The sequence below is a fragment of the Prionailurus bengalensis genome, chromosome C1 (assembly GCF_016509475.1).
Source record: "Prionailurus bengalensis isolate Pbe53 chromosome C1, Fcat_Pben_1.1_paternal_pri, whole genome shotgun sequence".
Classification (NCBI taxonomy): domain Eukaryota; kingdom Metazoa; phylum Chordata; class Mammalia; order Carnivora; family Felidae; genus Prionailurus; species Prionailurus bengalensis.
The window spans coordinates 12,356,471-12,374,897 of NC_057345.1; the positions used below are offsets into that span (position 1 = coordinate 12,356,471).

Sequence of the window (18,427 nt, forward strand, 5' to 3'; positions counted from 1 at the left end):
GAAGTCGGGACGCTTAACCGACTGAGCCACGCAGGCGCCCCAGAAACAGATGCATTTTACAGTTGCGTGCACTTGTCTAAAGCACTTTGCACGTGTGACCTCACCCTTCCCTGCTCGTGGGCACGGCCCTCAGCTCTGTTTACCGATAAGGAAGCAGTGAGAGCTGAAATAACTCCCAGGCTCACACAGATCCGGGGCTCAAACCCACCGACTCCTATTCTCGTAACCAGCTGACTGTTGCCCAGTGGTGACTACCGTCTAGCTTCGCGCTCTCCCCATGCCTTTGTTCGCCCACTCTTCAGGTTGGTCCACTTTCCACTCGGGCCCAGGGGAGAAACCTAGCTGCTCCTTCATTCCACAAATAGTTATCGAGCAACCTGCCATGTACTCGTCATTGTTCTAGGTGCTTCTAGGTGCTCCTAGGCTTTAGGAGCTGGGGACAGAGCGGCGAACAAGATAGCTGTGTTGGGGCGCCTGGGTGGCTCAGTCGGTTAAGCGTCCAACTCTTGATTTCGGCTCAGGTCATGACCTCATGGTTGGTGAGTTCAAGCCCCATGTTGGGGTCTGAGCTGGCAGCAGGAGCCTGCTTGGGATTTTCTCTCTCTCCCTCTCTCTCTGCCCCTCCCCCACTTGTTCTCTCTCTCTCTCTCTCTCTCTCTTAAAATAAACATCAAAAAAGTATTTATTTATTTTTAACGTTTACTTATTTTTGAGAGAGAGACAGAGCATGAATGGGGGAGGGGCAGAGAAAGGGGTAGACACAGAATCTGAAACAGGCTCCAGGCTCTGAGCTGTCGGCACAGAGCCCGACACGGGGCTCGAACTCGTCAACCGTGAGATCATGACCTGAGCCGAAGTCGGATGCCCAACCGACTGAGCCACCCAGGTGCCCCAACATTAAAAAAAAAATTTTAAACAAGATAGCTGTGGCCCCTGCTTCATGGAGCTTATACGCTAAGCTTACTATTGCGGGAGAAGACCAAAAACTTAATTAGCTTTCATTCCAAAATGAAAATCATCTTTTAAATTCTGGAAAGAGCATAAGGAAAAGGAAACCAGGCGACCAGGTAGAGGGGGGCCTGAGGGGAGCAGCAGGGGAGAAGAGGGTCTCAGGGGCCTGCGTCTCAGGCCCCTCCCTTCTCGGTCCAGACCTACAGGACATGTCCCTGGTGACCCTGAACACGAACACCCCCAGGGACTTCTTCGCCAGGCACCAGCTGCTGCTCCATGTGGCCAAGTCGGAGATGGACAAAGTCAGGGTGTTCCAAGCCAGCCGTGAGTCACCCTTGGCTGTCACCTTGGTGTCCCCTCCCCGCCCCGGGACAGCCCCTTCGCACCCCCCTTTGACGACTGATTCCTGAGCCCCTATTAGGTAGCACGTTCTTAGGGCCAAGGATGCAGCAGTGAGCAAGGTGGACGTCCATGCCGCTACCTTCTAGAAAGGACACACAGATGATGTGCAGACAAACACTAACATGATGTCTGGTGCTGGCGAGCACTGAGGAAGTAACCCCCTCTCCGAGGCCTGCTGTGTTTGTGTCTGTCTCCTCCCCTCTGCCGCGTGCACACACGCGTGCACACACGCACGCACACAGAGGACTCTGGTTTACGGGGACCGTCAAGCCCAAGCTGACGGCATCAAACTTTGTCCTCCGGCATCCTCCTGACCAAAGACAGCATTAGCTTCGCAGCAGCTCGCACCTGCTCCTGAGCGCCGGGCTTGTTTGAGGCACGGGGCCCGGAGCAAAGCACATAAAAACGCCTCTGCCCCCAGGTCGCTTTCCTCTTGGTGGGTTGAGAGACAACGTATAAAATAAGTAAGTGAAGCAGCTGGTGTCTGAGGGCTGTGCAGAAGAACGCCACCAGGAAGGGGGTGTAGATGAGGGGTAGGGTCTGGGGGTGTGAGGAGTGGAGGTTAGGGAACGCTTCCTCCGTAAGGTGTCACTCGAGCAGCAGGGGCGGGAACAGCCACACAGACACTCAGGGGAAGGGCACTCCAGGCAGAGGGAACCGTAGGAGCAAAGGCCCCGGGTGAGGCCGGATGGTGCCCGTGGGCTTGAGGAAGGCAGGGAGGCCAGTGAGGCTGGAGTGCAGGACTCGGGGTTAACGTGGCAGAGGAGGGTGGAGAAGGAAGGGGAAGGGCCGGCTCAGGCAGGCGGGGAATGACTCTGCCTTCTAGTCTGAGGGAGGCGGCCGAGGCCATCTGAGGGCTCTCGGCAGAGGCACAGCCTGATCTGACTTGCTTCCATTCTAGACCAAGGTGATCAGACTGACGTTGACTTGGTGACAAACCAATTCTTTGCCTCTGCTGAGGCGTCACCTCCTCCAGGAAGCCTTCCCTGGCCCTCTGGGTTTCCCCCCCATCACAGCACTTACTACCATCTGTGATTTTGACCGTCTCTGCTCCTCGTCACTCACCCAGGAGACTGTGACCACCTCCCTGGTCTCCCTCAGTGTCGGCCGAGAGCTGGGGCTCAGGAATGAATGAATGAATGAATGAACGAACCATAATGTATAGTGGACCTGCATGTATATGTTCGGGAATGGCTCAGGGACCCCCGCCCCGGTCACTCCATCCCTGGAGCCCCAGCCAGGGGGCGATGTCCCAGCTGACACTTCAGGTTTCTTTCTCTGAGTGGCTGTGACATGTCTTCATGGCAGCGGTGGCCCCGAGAAGGCATCACAGCACCGGGGAGAGGCAGACCTGGGCCTCCCTTCTCTCTTCTAGGAGGCAATCAGATCTCCAGGTACAGGGAGGTCCTGGGGCCAAAGCAGCCCTGTCACCCCCTGGAACTCCCGGGGGGCCAGCACAGCACAGACTTCTATGTGGAGGGCCTCGCTTTCCCAGACGCCAACTTCCCGGGGCTCATTTCTCTCGCCGTCTCCCTACTGGACACATCCAACCCGGTAGGCCAAGAGAGCAGCCCAAGGGGGAAGCTGAGTCACCAGGCGGGGGGTGGGGGTGCAGAGCCAGCCGGGGAGGAGGCTCACACAGCCTCTGGGAGGAAGCAGGTGTCTGCGAGGAAGGAGGCACTGGCTGCTGCAATAGCCCTTCCCCCACCCACACCTCGCAGGAGCTCCCCAAGACCCTGGTTTTCCAAGACAGTGTGGTCTTCCGTGTGGCCCCCTGGATCATGACCCCCAACACTCAGCCCCCTGAGGAGGTGTACGTGTGCAGGTGAGGGCTCTGGGGTGCCAGCGGGCGGGGCACAGGTACGCCAGAAGGGGCCCTGGGTTCTGGCCGCAGGCCCCCCCCCCCCCCCCGCCCCGCATCTCCGCTGTGCCAATGGGGGGAAAAGACCCTTATCACAGCGTGCTGAGGGCTCCCGGCCGGTTGGGAATTACCGTGGCTACTGTTTTGTCCTCGCTGTCCTGCCCTAATGCACGCCGAGTGCGGCTTTCTCTCCTGAAGGACTGTAGAATTCGCTAGGCCCGGCAGATGAAAACCCTCAGTCGGCGAGCCAGGCTTCCCGGGCTGCTGAGAGTGCGGCCTGCGGACCTTCTGCCGAACCAGAAACCGTTTCAAATGCATGTTCCGGGCCAACCCCAGAACCGCGGGGTCCTGGGTCTGGGGATGGGGCCCATCTGCCTTTTAACAAGCTGCTCTGGGTGTCCCCCCCCCACCCCAGCATCCACCCTGCCATCTGAGCGCACCTGTTAAGCATCCTGGGGTCTCAGGGGACCCTCCCCTCTCCTCTTCCAGTCGTTTCCAGGCAGAAGGGGTGAGGGAGTAACCTCGTGGGCAGGACGCGGGCTGGAAGCCAGCGAGGCCTGGGTTCAGATTGGGTGCTCGCCCCCGGATGGCATGACCTTGGGCCTTGACCTCCTCATTCTGGCGTCTCCTCAAGGGAAGGGGGTACCTGTTGGCTCCTCTCAGGGATTGTTGCAAGAGTTCAGTGAGATGTTTGCTAGGAGCAGGGAGACCCGGCGAGCCGGGCATGTCCGTCCAGGCCCCAGGCATCTCCCCAGCAGCCACTGTGCCTGTTCCCAACTCCATCCGGGCCCGAGCTCCTGCTCCACCCCTGGGGACCCTCCGGGGGCCCAGCTTGCCCCCTCAGAGCCTGGCCAAGGCCACCGGCTACTGAATCCAGAGCCCTGAGGGGCTTCTTTTCTGCTCCTTCTAGGATGCTTGAAAATGAGGACTTCCTTAAGGCCGTGACGGCGCTGACCCAGGAAGCCAAGTGCCAGCTGACCGTGTGCACCAGGGAACAGAGTGTGGGGGACCGGTGGATGCAGGTGTGCAGCCCTGTGGGCCAGGGGAGCTGGGACACGCGGGGTGGGTGCTCCTGAGGGTCAAGCGACACTGGGGGACCCAGGCTCCTGGGGCTGGGCCCGGCGGCTCACTGGCTACCGTCCCTCAGAGGGGCAGGAAGTGAGGAGCCCCTGAGGGTCCCCGCATACGGGGGCCCAGGCCAGCGATTAAACTGCCGTGCTCACCAAGATGAAAACCACCTGCCTGCCCGAAAACTCGGCGTCTGGAAATGACGCGAAGCTCAGGGGGCTGGAGCTCAGCGGGTCCCTCCAGTGGCCCTCCCTCCAAGCCAGGTTTCTGGACGCAGTCGCCAGCCTGGCCTCCCAGCCTGGCCGCCCCTTACCTGGTGCCAGCCTGCCGGCCGCACCGTATCTCCATTCTGCTTCTGTGCCAGGCTCCCCGCTCATGCCGTGAGCTCCCCGAGCTCAGGGACTGAGTCTCACTCAGCTCAGCACCCAGCGCGTGGCACGGGGCAGTGGCTGTGGGCAGCCGGCGGGCTGGACCGAACCTCCTTGCCCCTCCCTTGCTTTCTCAGGCTCCTTGCCCTGCCATGCCGGTCGGTCGCCCTGCTCTGGCCTCAGTGCCTTTGCTCTTGCCGCGGCCCCTTGCCACTGTCCTCCCCGTCCCCATCCCCCGCGTCCGGGTCACACTCGCACCATCCCGGCTTGAAAGCTTCCCCTCACCCAATTTCCCCATCCCTCTCCCAACCCCACGCATAAACCCTCCCTTCCTCTTGTGTCGTTCTGTGTTGAGTCGGACCCAACGGCACGAAATTGCTGATGGCACATTTTTGACCTACAGGAGTGGTAATTCCGGGGGGTTCAGCCTAAAAGTAGTCTCATCCGTCCGCCAGAACGCGGGCAGGACTTGGGTTCATTGCCAAGCCCTTTCTGCTTCTGCCCCACGGGCGGGGCTGGGTCCGACCTGCCCCCTTTTGGGGGGCGGGATCTCGTGCTCCCACCTCAGGCCTCAGCTTAGCAGAGCATCAGGAGCCCCTCCTGGGTGTCCCCACAGACCCTCACCTCCCCGCCCAGCACCTCACACTGGGTGCGAGGTGCCCGGCTTCCTGAGGGCAGGGTCTGAGGCTCGCTCGCCAGGTCCCCGGCACCTGTAGCACTCGGTCCCAGCACTCACCAGGAGTGGGGGTGAACTTGTTGGGGCAAACACAGGATAATAAACTCCGCTTCCTCAGAGCCCCTTCTCTGGGGTGGAATTTGCCCTTGACCACGGCGTGGGAGGGGGACGGATGGTTCTGCGCCCACCCCCACCCCCCGATCCCTGCACCGGGTGTCACAAGCCAGAGAGCACGCGTTTCAGCCTTCCTTCCGCTCACTCACACACAGGACGAGATAGAGGTCGGCTACATCCAAGCCCCGCACAAGACACTGCCCGTGGTCTTTGACTCTCCAAGGAACAGAGGCTTGAAGGAGTTCCCCATCAAGTGCATGCTGGTACGTGCTGGGGGGGCCGGCAGTGCTGAGACCCCCTTGCCCCAGGTCTCCCTCCTCACTGCCCGTCCCCCCCTCCCCTCCCCCGCCAGCCCCCGTGGCTGAGCACACCCGCTCCGTAGACGCAGCTCCTGCTTGAGCCGCCATCACGCAGGTGGACCGTGTTATTTTTGTCATTGCCGAGACGGGATCTGGCCCTTCCTTTCCCAAAGCTCTTTCCAGCCATGAGCTCAGCCTGTCCTCAGAATAACCCTGCCAAGGACGTAGGTCAGGCTTGGGCATCCTTGGTCCTCTGAAGATGCTCTTGTGGCAAGGTGGGGGGGGTGGAGCCAGGACTGGAACCTTCCCCGGTGTCCGGCTGGAGGATCTGTCTTTTGGGTGGGGTCTGGCCTCGGGGGGTGTTCCATCTGGGGTGTGGGGTGGGTTTGGGGATCAGGGCGGTCGTTTCCTAGATGTGACCGTGTGTGTGTTTGGGGGTGGGGGTGGGGGTGACATATTGGTGAATCATGCCGGACTAGCCTGGCAGGTTTGTGTAAACTCAGCAGAGACTTATAATGATAACAATAGTTACATTTATCAAGCCCGTGGATGCTGTCACTAGGCCCATTATATAGATGGAGAAATTGAGGCTCAGAGAGGTGAAGCAGCTTTTCCAAGGTCACACAAGGAGAGAGGAGAGGCTGGTGGGTCCAGCTCCGGGAGCTCTGTGGCCACCAGGCCCGCATTCCAGGCTGATTCCAGGATTCCAGGGATGGAGGAAGGAGTGTGGGGTGTAAGGTTTGCTCTGATGAATGGCTTTCCGGGGAGCACCCTGAACCCCAGGGAAGGGGAAGTGGGTCTGCCCACACAGGAAGCTTTGAAAGGGAATCTGAGTTCAACTCAGCACCTCGTCTGAGTCCCTCTTGCTCTCCTGGGCTGAGTGGGGCTGATGCAGAGATCTTGTGGGTCCACGGTGTCTGTCTGTGTGGCATCAGGCTAATTCTGTTTCAGGACCCTGGGGACAGACGAGCCAGCTGCCACTGGGACCTTCGTCCCTCTGTCTGTTTTCAGCCCTGCTCCGCTCTGCTCAGGGGCCTCTCACTTTGGTAATCTGAGTGTGACAAAGGTCAGATTCTCTGATGCCACAAGCGAAATCTCCAGAGTCCTGTTGGGCAGACAGACGCCTCAGCACGGGTGACCTCATCCTTTCCCACACCCGGCCTTGGACGAGGGGCTGCGATGTTTTCTTAGGCAAGCACATCTGCGGTATTCCGACTCCCATCACTCAGGAAAAGAATTGGGATAAAAGTCAAACTTGTCACCAGGCAACAACCCCGTCTGCTTTTCCAGACTCATCACGAGCCACTCTCCCTGTCCCCCAGCCAGCTCCAACCTCACCGGCCTCCTTCCTGTTCTTCCAATGCACCCAACTTGTACTCACCTCGTTTGCATATGCTGTTCCCTCTGCCTATAATGCTCTTCCCGCTTCACACGTCTGGCTGGGTCTCGCTTCAGTGCCCTCCTCGGTGAGGCCATCCCTGACCCTGCAGGACTCCCCCACCCCCACCCCACCCAGCCCCTCGCATTCTTGTTGGTTTCACCTTGTTGGTTTCTTCCGGAGTGTTTTGTTACAAGTCACTGACTTGTTACTTCCGTTTTATTGTCTGTTACTTCCGCAGGCAGCCGCAGGAGGGCGGAGCCTGAGGCCGGGGTGCCCATCACTGTGCACAGGCCAGTTAGCACACAGCTCCACATGTGGTGGGTGTTCTTCCCAAAAGACAACGCCAGTAACTTTTGGACACCCATCCGTGGGAAACCAGCAGCGCTTACCGTAAATAGAAAGGCAACCGTGAAAGTAAATAGGATTAAAGCAAATAATGTTACTAAAGCCAGCTCGGTTCGAAGGAGTACAAGCGGGAAGCCCAGATGGGTTCTCTGGCTGTTAAAGGGGGAGATGGGCTGGTTTTGAGGATAGATTTGCACACTCTGGGTCTTTGATGAACCAGAAAGACTAGAGGAGAGTTAAGCGGGCGACATGTTTCTAAGTCTGTGCTAGAAGCCGGATCAGCTGGGGTCACACGTGTGAGCTTCCCCTGCCCATCCCACTCCCTGGGGGTGGGGGTGGGGGGGGTACTTCTGCAGACCTTGGGCACGCCTTCACTGGCCTTCAGAAATCCAAGCCTTGACCCACGGGGCACCGGGGCGGCTCAGTCTGTTAAGCGTCAGACTCTGATTTCAGCTCGGGTCATGATCTTGTGATTCATGAGTTCGAGTCCCACATCAATCAGGCCGTGTGCTGGCAGTGGGGAGCCTGCTTGGGATTCTCTCTCGCGCCCTCTCTCTCTGCCTCTCCCCTGCTTACCCTTGCTCTCTCTCTAAAATCAATAAAGAAGAAAGGAATCCAAACCTGCAGCCTGTGACACTGAGCCCCTCTCATGGCAACGGCCAAGGCAATGACTTGTATGAATTTATCATTCGCTCATCAGACATTCTTTGAGCCCATTCTCCGTGCCCAGCCTTGTTCTGGGCTCTTGGAGTATATCAGTGAGCACTGCAGAGGCCCCCACCCTCATGGAGGTGACATTCTAGCCCGGAAAGACAGACGATAAGCTAAGCACAACAATAAATAAATTATGTTGTATGTTGGGAGGTGGGACCTAGTGCTATAGGTGAAACAAAACAAAACAAAACAGAATCGAGAGGCTCCCAGGCGCCAGAGTAGTGGGAAGATTACACTGCAATTTTAAACAGGATGGTCAGGTAGGGCCTCTGAGAAGCAGACACACGCACAAAAACTCAAAAGAGGTAAGAGAGTCGGCTATGTGGGTGTCTGGGTGAAGAGTGTTCTAGGCAGAAGAAACAGCCAGTGCAAAGGTCCTGAGGCACGAGCATGCCTGGCATGTTCAGGGAAGCGTGAAGAGGCCAGAAGGGGTGAAGCAGAGTGGGCAAGAGGAAGGGTGGGAGCTCTTGGCCCCATCTGGCGGGAGAACGAAGGCCTTTCTCAGCAATGAGACCGTCAACGTTCCGGAAGATGTCGCCATCACTCTGAAGAGAGGCACTGTTATTTGCGAAGGGCCCCAGAGGAACCCTGCGGAGGGACTTCAACCACATCAGTGTAGAGCTCAGTCTCCCTGGAAGGAAAACGAAGAGCTCTGAGTTGACGCATGGTGGGAAACTGGAGAGCTGGCTACCGTTCGCACCATCTGTAGTCGTGTGCAGAACATGGTCAAGGGCGTCACGCGGGGCTTCCGTTACAAGACGAGGCCCGTGCCCGCTCGCTCCTCCACCGACGTCATCGTTCGGGAGAATAGCGCTCTCGTCGAGATCCAAAATCTCTCGGGTGAAAAAACACGCCCCCCGCAGGGTGCGGATGAGGCCAGGCGTTCGCTTGTTCGGTATCTCAGGCCCAGAAAGATGAGTTCATTCTTGAAGGAAATGACATTGAACTTGTATCGAAACTCAGCTGCTTTTGATTCAGCAGGCCACAAGCGTTAAAAATAAGGATGTCAGGAAATCTGGGGATGGTGGCGAGGTTTCTGAAAAAAGGAACGGTTCGGCAGGCTGATGAATAAGGACTAAGTTGTCCAGCTACAGAAACTACAAGATGCCAGATAATTTTTCAGACCTACTTGGCATATTTTAAAGATGCACTAAAAGGCGTATTGATTTGGGCGGGTGGGGGTGCGGGGCAGAAGTGAGCGAGGAAGGAGAGGCTGGCTGTCAGGGAGGTGATGGGGATGACGCGGGGGCTGTTGGTTTAAGCTCTGGGAAACTGGGGAGTTGTTGTGGGTTCCTTTTTTTGACGTTTGTTTATTTTTGGGAGAGAGGGGGAGAGAGAGGGAGAGGGTGCATGTGCGCAGGGGAGGCGCAGAAAGAGAGGGAAAGAGAGAATGTCAAGCAGGCTCCGTGCTGTCAGTGCAGAGCCTGACATGGGGCTCGAGCTCCCGAACCAGGAGATCGTGACCTGAGCTAGAAATTAAGATTCAGGCACTGAACCAACTGAGCCACCCAGACGCCCCAGGAATGACAGCTTTTAAACTGGGAGCGTCATAGACCTCCTTGAGAGGACTCCTCTTCCCAGAGAAATGCACGGAAGCTCACAATTTGGAACCTACCTGCAGGGAGTCGGTGGCCCCCGTGAATTTGCAAAAAGCTAGGGCTAGTGCAGTAGACAGAATGGCGGCCCTCGAACACGGCCCCGTGCGAATCCCCAGGACCTGATGCTATCTTGTGGCAAAAGGCACTTTGCAGATGTGATGAAGTTGGGGACTCTGGGATGGGGGAGGTGCCCCTGAGTTATCTGGCGGGCTCTGTGCCATCGTGGTGCTCCTTGGAAGAGGGAGGACGGAGTGGGAGAAGGCCCTTGATGATGGAAGCAGAGGATGTAGCAATGCGCCTCGAAGCTGGGGGAAGAGCCCACCAGCCACGGCGGCTACTGGAGGCCGAAAGGGGCAAGGAGACAGGTTCTCCCCTCAGAGCCTCTGGAAGGAACTGGCCCTGCCACACCTTGATATTAGCCTGGTGAGAGCGGTTTCAGACCTCTGACCCCCAGAGCCGACAGAGGATAAACGCGTGTTGTTTTAAGCCACTAGATGTGTTACAGCAGCCACAGCGAACTCGCACGGGGCAGGAGATTGTTCCCGCAGAGACCCACGCGGGGACGTCGCGGCCATTCGGCGAGGCCCGCTCCAGCCCGAGGTCAGGATGCAGTGTGGCGGGGTGCAAGAGGGCTTGCTGTAGAGACAGCTCGAATCTGCGTCCCTCCACCGACGGGCCGTGGCACCTGATGAAGCCACACGCTGCTCTGAGCTGCGTTTCTTCTCTGCAGGACGAGGGCAAAAATGATACTTTGCAGATCACGTTGTTACGGCCGAGTTAAGGTTTGCAAAAGCAGCGGGCGCGTATGAGGCACTCGACAAACGCCGGTCCCTTTTCTTAACCAGCTGGTTTGAACCCCTTCTGCATCTTCAAGCGACAGCGGTGCCTGGGCTGTACCGGCCGCTGACCGTTCCCGAATCCTTCCCGTGACTCGGCTCCCGCCCTCTCCTCACGCGGGGACCGTGTTCTCTAACGCTTCGTACATGCTTCTCCCATCCCAGGGTCCTGATTTTGGCTACGTGACTCGAGGGCCCCAAACAGGAGAGGTTTCTGACCTCGACTCCTTTGGAAATCTGGAAGTGAGCCCCCCGGTCAAGGTTGGGAGGAAGAAATACCCTCTGGGCAGGATCCTCATTGGGAGCAGCTGCTACCCCAGGTGAGGAGGGGAGGGGCGGCGAGGGGTGGCCCCAGGGCCACGGTGGAAGCCCTCCCTACTTGCTTCCGACCCCAGGGCCTCGACAGACTCCAGGGACTTGGGAACTGTGGGGGTCGTCGGGGAAGGCCTCGCTGAGAAGGCAGCTCTTGAGCGAAGGCCTGACGACAGTAAGGACATGGCTGCGTGGAGATCTGGGACAGAGGGCTCCTGGCAGCCGAAAGAGCATGTGCCAAGGCCCTGAGGCAGGACTGAACTGGGTGTGTTCAAGAAGGCCAGAGGGGCTAGAGCAGATTGAGAGAGAGCAAAGGACTAGATCAGGAAGGACCATGGAGGCCAGAGCGAGGAGGAAACTGAAGCCCAGAGAGGTGAAGGAATGTCCCCAAGGCCACACAGCTAATCAGAGATCATTCGCTCAGACGGGACCGGCTCTCCACGGAGCTGTGAGCCATGTTTACCCACAACGCCAGCATCTGGGCTGAGCCAGTGGGTTTTGCTTCCCGAGGCTAAGCTCTGGTCTTATTTGCCGTACTGACTCGGTGCCTCAGTTTCCCCCAACACAACCGGGATGGCAATTCGTAAAGTCCCCCAGTGTTTGAGGAGACAGTTAAAGGCGTCCAGGCTTCTGAATCCCTTCCCTAGCTGAAGAAGACCCCCGACCCCTTTGCCCAGCCTCCAGGCCCTCGGAGATCTCCCTGTTGCCCCCTGCCCCCCATAACGCCCCCTTCATCCTGTGTCGGCAGCAACGAGAGCCAGGAGATGCACCAGGCCTTGCAGGACTTCCTCAGTGCCCAGCAGGTGCAGGCGCCCGTGAAGCTCTACTCCGACTGGCTGTTTGTGGGCCACGTGGACGAGTTCCTGAGCTTCGTCCCGGTGCACAAGGTGCAATGTGGGGGGCTGCCTGGAGGAAGGCACACACCTCCGCCCTGGGCTCCCAGGTTTTGCTCCGTGCTTTGCCTGGGATGGGGGGGGGGGGCGCCTGGCCTCACGTGCCGGACTAGCTTTCCCTCAACCCCAGGAGGGGGCCAGCCTGGGTCCAAGCCCGCCCTTCTGGGAGCCCCAGGGGCAAAGCTGACCTCTGACCCCAGCGTTTCATGCCTCCAGGGCTTCCGGCTGCTCCTCGCCAGCCCCAGGTCCTGCTACAGGCTGTTCCAGGAGCAGCTGAAGGAGGGCCACGGCGAGGCTCTGCTATTTGAAGGGGTCAAGAGTAAGTTGGCTGGGCCTTGCGTTTCCACCCGGGGTCCTTTCTCTGCCTTCGCGTGGCCTCCTGTTGCCAGGTGGGGGCACCTAGAACGCCTGTCCTCTGAGCACCCGCTGTGCGCCAGACACTGTGCTCCGGGCCAGGGGTGCTGTGTGAACAGGGCAGACGAGCTCCCTGCTGTTGCTGCAACGGCCCGCAGTCCTGGGAAAGCGAGTCAGGAAAACAGCCGCAGCACGGGGGCTGGAGGGTATCTGGGAGGAGTCCGAGGGAGACTTCCTGGAGGAGGCAAGGAGCAGGCAGGAGCATGACGAATGAGCAGGAGTTCACCCAGTGGGGTGGCGGGATGAGAGGAAGAGAGGTAGCTCAGACAGAGGGAACCGTCAATGCGAAGGCTCAGAGGCAGGAGAAAGTGAAATGTGTTTGAGGACCCACATGAAAGTTCAGTCTGGCTGGAGGTAATCTCAAAGTCCACAGATAGGGGCTGGTGTCAGAGGTCGTCAGTAAGTCACGGCTGAGAGTTTTTACGTCGTGTCCGTAGTATGTCGTGTTGCATCAGGCAACGGTGAGACCTCTGTTTGCCGTTCGCTGGATGGGAATTTTTTGGAGATAATTTAAGGGGGTGAGAGCCACACCTTTAAGGAGAAGTCGCGCTGAGAAAATACGTTCGTTAAGGCGCGTGCCTCCCGGCTGCGCACAACAAACCTACCTGTTAGGAATTCTAGCCGCCCCCATTTTGTAGATGGGAAAACTGAGTCCCCACCGTGCCCACCAGGAGGACGGAAATTGACCTCCGAGTTCACCTGCTTTTGTTTTTTCTTTTTCTCCATGCCAGAAAAAAAACAGAAAATAAAGGACGTTCTGTCCAACGAGAAATTGAGAGAAGATAATTCGTACGTGCAGGTAGCAGCCTGGGTGCCGGAGACGCCACAGTCCGGGCAGACCTACCCACCCGCCCCCACCACCTTCCCTACCCTCAGAGGCACAAGGGCGGAGCCTTCCACCAGCTGCCTGTAGGCTTGGTGGCAGGTGGCTCCGGGATTCGGGTAAATGTGTGGGGGACAGAGAGAGAGAGACTTCAGTCACCACTGCAGGAACACACACGAGTGATGCAGGGAAAAGAGGGGAAGCAAAATCGGGAAAGCTGGAACCAGAGAAAGACGGGGGCGGGGGGGGGGAGCTCTCAGAAACAGGGACAGAGGCAGGAGAGAGGCCAAGTGCTAGAGTGACCGGAAAGACAGGGACGCACAAGCCGAAGCAGGAGGCAGAGGGACTGAGCAGAGCAGAGCAGGAAGGGAGTGACGAAAAGGAGGGGCCCATCACTGCCTCCCCGACCTCGTCCCTAGTCCTCCCCTTGGCCAGGCCTCAGCCCCAGACTGTCCTCCTCCGTGGCGGTCCCCACCCCTCCTTCACTCCCCACCCCGCCGTGCCCACCGCCCCCTCACCACCCCTCCACCCCCTCGTTGCCCGCCCCACCCCTGCCTGAGTCGGCCCCCCCCGCCCCCCTAGAAATGCATCGACTGGAACCGGGAGGTGCTAAAGCGGGAGCTGGGCTTGACCGAGCGGGACATCGTGGACATCCCCCAGCTCTTCAAGCTCCAGGATGACCTCCAAGGGAGACTCAAGGCCGAAGCCTATTTCCCAAACATGGTGAGGAGGGGGGCTTTGGCTGGGCTCGCCTCTGCCAGTGGCCTCAAGTCAGGACCCCCGGGTGTGGGTCCAGGGGGCTTGGCTGTCCGCTCGGGGCTGGCGTGGCCGTGTGCCGCTCCCAGGGCGGCTCTGGGCGTCTCACAGCCATGACGGTGTGGGGCTCCCGCTTCACAGATGAGGCACAGAGAGGTCGGGCCTCCGGCACAAGGACACACAGCTGGAATTCGAACCAGGGGTCTGGCTGCAGAGCCCACACCCTGACCCCCGAGGCACTGCCGGCTACGGATTTCCCGGCGGGGGCAGGGGGGCGGGGGGCCGGTGTAGGTGTGCCCTTGAGCAGGCAACTTACAAGCTGCTCTCCGTTTCAAGTCCCATTGGGAAGGGGAAAAGTCGGGGGCACCATTTCAGACTGGGTGGTCCGGGCAGGCCGTGAGGCTAGCACTGCCTGGGCTGGGCGGATTCACTCCTCTGACGGGTGAACTCGGGGCGGGGGGGATCCCACCCTGGTCAAGAACTTTTAACTGTGACCCCCTCCTCGCCCACCCCAAGACCGTCTTAAAGCCATCCACAGTATTTCTACTATCCCCGTGCCCTTCCTCTGTCTCTCCAAAGGATACCCGAGGGCCGGGCAGAAACCCCAGCTGGGGCCCTCAGCTACCCTGTCCTGCTGGGGCTGGGCCAGTCCGGGCACAGTGGACGTCAGACTGGTTTCCCCAGGTCCCTGGGGTTCCAAGGCAGCGGTTGGGATTTTTTTCCGTCTTAGGCATTGAGGTACTACAGAAGATTTTATTTAGAAGAAGAGGTTCCGTGGCTAAACCAACAAGGCAGGAAGGGGCACCTTGAATAAAAGCCCTTGGCCCCGAGCATTTGTTTCTGCCTGTCACTCCAGCCAGGTTCCCCAGGCAGGAAAGAGGGTGGATGCCACCAGCCGGGGGGCGAGGCATCGCAAATGAAGTGAGACCGGCGACCGTGGGTGCCTTCGCTGTTCGAGGCCCCGAGCAAGAGTCGTGATTCCCCCCCCGCCCCGGGAGCCCACGGTGGGAGCGGGGAGGGCGTGGGTGTGGAACAGGCAGAGAAACTCAGAGTGCGAGACCCCCAGCACGGGCTGTGTCTGAGTGGTGCCAAGGAGTGAGATGCCTTTCCACGACTCCTGAGCCCTGGAGACCGACTCTGCACCTGCTCCGTGCCAGCACGGTGCCCCGTGAGCCTGACGTCTGATTGTCACGGCAGCGGCAGTGTGTTTGGGCTCCTTTTGCTGCTGCGTCTCAGAGAGGGAAAGTGACTTGCCCAAGGTCACACAGCTATTGAGTAACAGGGCTGGGAGTCGAACCTCTGTTGGCCTGGAGTCAACACCTTTGTCCTGTCTCACCTCCCAAGATAGTGGAGGAAACAGTCATTTCCATAAACTGCAATATACAGAGAGCGCTACCAAAGAGGTGGTCATTTATGCGTCCGTTCGACAGGTATTTCCCAAGTGCCTTTGTTATGCCGGGCGCCATGCCGGCCGCTGTGGGAGCACAGAGGGGGAGCACCGAGTGCCGCAGTTCAGGGACTCGCGGGCGGCTTCCCAAAGCGGGTGGCATTTGAGCTGGCCCTTGAGTCGCAGAGAGTTTTCCGGAAGGTGGCAGATGGGCGAGAGCACCGGTCCTGGAGTCTGCCAGCCTTGGGTATGAGGCCTGGGCCTCAGTTTCCCCCTCTGCGAAGTGGGGCTGCTGTTGCTGAAGGTCAGAAGAAAAGGGGGCCCCTCGGAGGGTGATGGCGGGCTGCACGCCGTCGCCCCTGACCCGGGGACCCCGCGTCTTTGCAGGTGAACATGCTGGTGCTGGGGAAGCACCTGGGCATCCCCAAGCCCTTCGGGCCCATCATCGACGGCCAATGCTGCCTGGAGGAGAAGGTGCGGTCCCTGCTGGAGCCGCTGGGCCTCCGCTGCACCTTCATCGACGACTTCTACGCGTACCACCTGCGGCACGGGGAGGTGCACTGCGGCACCAACGTGCGCCGGCGGCCCTTCTCCTTCAAGTGGTGGAACATGGTGCCCTGAGCCCATCCCCCCCCCCATCCTGTGCCCTGAGCCCATCCCCCCCCCCATCCTGTGCCCTGAGCCCATCCCCCCCCCATCCTGTGCCCTGAGCCCATCCCCCCCCATCCTGTGCCCTGAGCCCATCCCCCCCCATCCTGTGCCCTGAGCCCATCCCCCCCCCCATCCTGTGCCCTGAGCCCATCCCCCCCCCATCCTGTGCCCTGAGCCCATCCCCCCCCCATCCTGTGCCCTGAGCCCATCCCCCCCCCATCCTGTGCCCTGAGCCCATCCCCCCCCCCATCCTGTGCCCTGAGCCCATCCCCCCCCCCCATCCTGTGCCCTGAGCCCATCCCCCCCCCCGCCCATCCTTTCCTTCCGAAGCTCCCGGCCGGACACTCTGATCCCCTGCAGTGTGGCATCGCGAGAGCTCTTAGGGACATTTTGGCCCCCTGGGCGTGGCCGCCTTCCAAGGCAGCGGCTTGCTTCCTTCCGCTGTGCCCTGCGGGGCCGTCGTCTCGCGGTTCAGGAGTTCGAGCCTCGCATCGGGCTCTGAGCTGACGGCACAGGGCCTGTTTGGGATTCTCTGTCTCTCCCTTTCGCTCTGCCCCTTCCCCAACTCTCTGTCTCTCAAAAATAAATGAATGAGCTTAAAAATAATAATAAAATAAATAAAAATTAAGGCCAGGTCTTTGGCTCCTTAGCGTCCGAGATACTAAGAAAACGCGAGTTTTCATGTGCTCGTGGCGGACGTGTGACGGTGGAAGAGGAGGGCGTCCAAAGCCTCTTCCCTCAGACTATGCGGAAAGGGACCCCAAAAACACCCGGGTCAAAATGTGCTCCTCTGACAAGAGTCAGCTGCTTCCCCTCCAGAATGGCTGGGGCAAAAATGCACGTGTTTTCTGTGGACCAGAAAGAGGACCGTGCACAAGGGGGAGTCCCGTATGAGGTTGTCCCCACACCTTAGAGCAGCCTGGAGCTGCCACCCACCTCAGCAGACGGAAGGGAAATGTTTGGCTGCATTGCTGGGGCTGCAGAAGGACCGAGGGACAAGCAGGTGGCTGAAGCAGACCTTGGCACCAAGACAGGTGCAGGGGAGCGTCCCCCGGCCACCCTTGGGGGGTGAGAACCTCTGCGAAGGACCAGGGAAGCCCACGTGAGAGAAGGCACCGGCTGGGAGTCCTGCCGGCCCCACAGAGCACGGAACCGTCCTAGGGCAGTACCCGGGAAGCCAGAACTTTCGGGCCGTCTCCCCTCCCTCCCCCAGCTACTTTCCTGCGGCTGCTGTAACCCATTACCACAAACTGGGCGTCTTAAGACCACAGAAATTTATCCTCACGGGTCTGGAGGCCCGGGGTCGAAAATCGGTCTCACCGGGCTGAAATCAAGGGGTGGGCAGGGCCGTGTCCCCTCCGGGGGCTCTGGGAGGAGTCAGTTCCTTGTCTGGCTCCTGGTGGCCTCTAGCATGCTTCCGGTCCCTGCCCGTGGTCAGCCTGCCTTCTTTTCTGCGTGCGTCGAATCTCCCCCTGCCTCTCTCTTACAAACACACTTATTGCATTTGGGGTCCTCCCAGAAGAGCCAGGAACAATCTCCCCATCTCAAAGTCTCGTGGTCACAGACTCCGGGGATTAGGACCTGACATCTTTTGGGGGCCGTGTTAACCTCCCGCAGGTTAGGAACTGCTGTTTCCGGAGGCGGAGGCGGAAGAGGCGGAGAGAAGCGGGGCATCCCTTGCCCACAGCTTGCAGCTCTGCGCCTGCGTTAAACCCTGACGGGAAAGGGACAAGACTTCGCTTTGGAAAAATTGAGAGCTAACGGACACGTAACTTTGTGTAAGGCTAAGGTGTGCAACGTGTTGATTTGATATATACAGCAGAACGATCACCACCGTGGTGTCAGCCAGGGCCTCCATCACGGCACGTGATTATCATTTCTTCTTTGTGGGGGCAGATTTCATCTTGTAAAACCACGGCGGAGGGCTTCCTTTTGTGTGGGGTTCGGCTTTTGAACTTCTGCGTTGAAATTGTCCGGGGCCCGGTTTTACGTCTGGTTTCCGGAAACGGATTCGGAGAGGGAGATGTGCCCGCAGGTGGTGGATGGGGACCGGGAGGGGGTGCCCTCAGGAACCACAGGGGACAGGGGAGGGAGGGGGCGGGGGCAGCAGGAGCCAATGCACAGGGATGTGGTGGCCACAAAGATTGGGGGTAAAACACGAGATGCTCTGGGGCTGGGAGAGGCCCTCGGGGTTGGCCTGAATTAAGACAAGCAGCCTGCCCTTTGTCCCCCCTCCCATTGGAGGAAGCTCCCCCCAGAGAGGGGACACGGCCTTGGGCCCTGGCGTGGACGATTTCGGGGGTGGGGGCTGCTGTGAGCAGCTGGCAGCTGACACCTAGACCGTCTACACTGAGCAAGCGTATAGGGAGCCGTGGGAGTCCAGGTAAACTAGGCTCGGTTTGGTCAGAAGCCCACTCGGTTATCTTCTCGAGGGCCGCAGGGGTCATGCAGTCGTGCACATCGCAAGAATTTATTGAGCACCTGCTATGTCCAGGACGCTTCTGCGGGTGCTGGAGATTCAGTGGTGAACAGGGAGCCCCTGGAGAGGAAGCAGGGTCCACTCTAGATCTCTCCGAGC

The 18,427-nt window shown here is 59.3% G+C and overlaps 1 protein-coding gene across 1 annotated transcript in view; it reads left to right on the forward strand.

Moving 5' to 3' along the window:
• The window catches only part of PADI4 (peptidyl arginine deiminase 4), a 34,348-nt gene extending 18,444 nt beyond the window's left edge, over positions 1 to 15,904 (forward strand). The window contains exons 6-16 of the mRNA XM_043573884.1: positions 1,150 to 1,275; positions 2,729 to 2,907; positions 3,075 to 3,178; positions 4,125 to 4,236; positions 5,596 to 5,703; positions 10,779 to 10,933; positions 11,674 to 11,812; positions 12,035 to 12,137; positions 12,964 to 13,031; positions 13,638 to 13,778; positions 15,586 to 15,904. Coding sequence (XP_043429819.1) covers positions 1,150 to 1,275; positions 2,729 to 2,907; positions 3,075 to 3,178; positions 4,125 to 4,236; positions 5,596 to 5,703; positions 10,779 to 10,933; positions 11,674 to 11,812; positions 12,035 to 12,137; positions 12,964 to 13,031; positions 13,638 to 13,778; positions 15,586 to 15,819 — 1,469 coding nt within the window. The 3' untranslated portion in view covers positions 15,820 to 15,904. The remainder of the gene's footprint in view (positions 1 to 1,149; positions 1,276 to 2,728; positions 2,908 to 3,074; positions 3,179 to 4,124; positions 4,237 to 5,595; positions 5,704 to 10,778; positions 10,934 to 11,673; positions 11,813 to 12,034; positions 12,138 to 12,963; positions 13,032 to 13,637; positions 13,779 to 15,585) is intronic.
• The last annotated feature ends 2,523 nt before the right edge of the window (positions 15,905 to 18,427 follow it).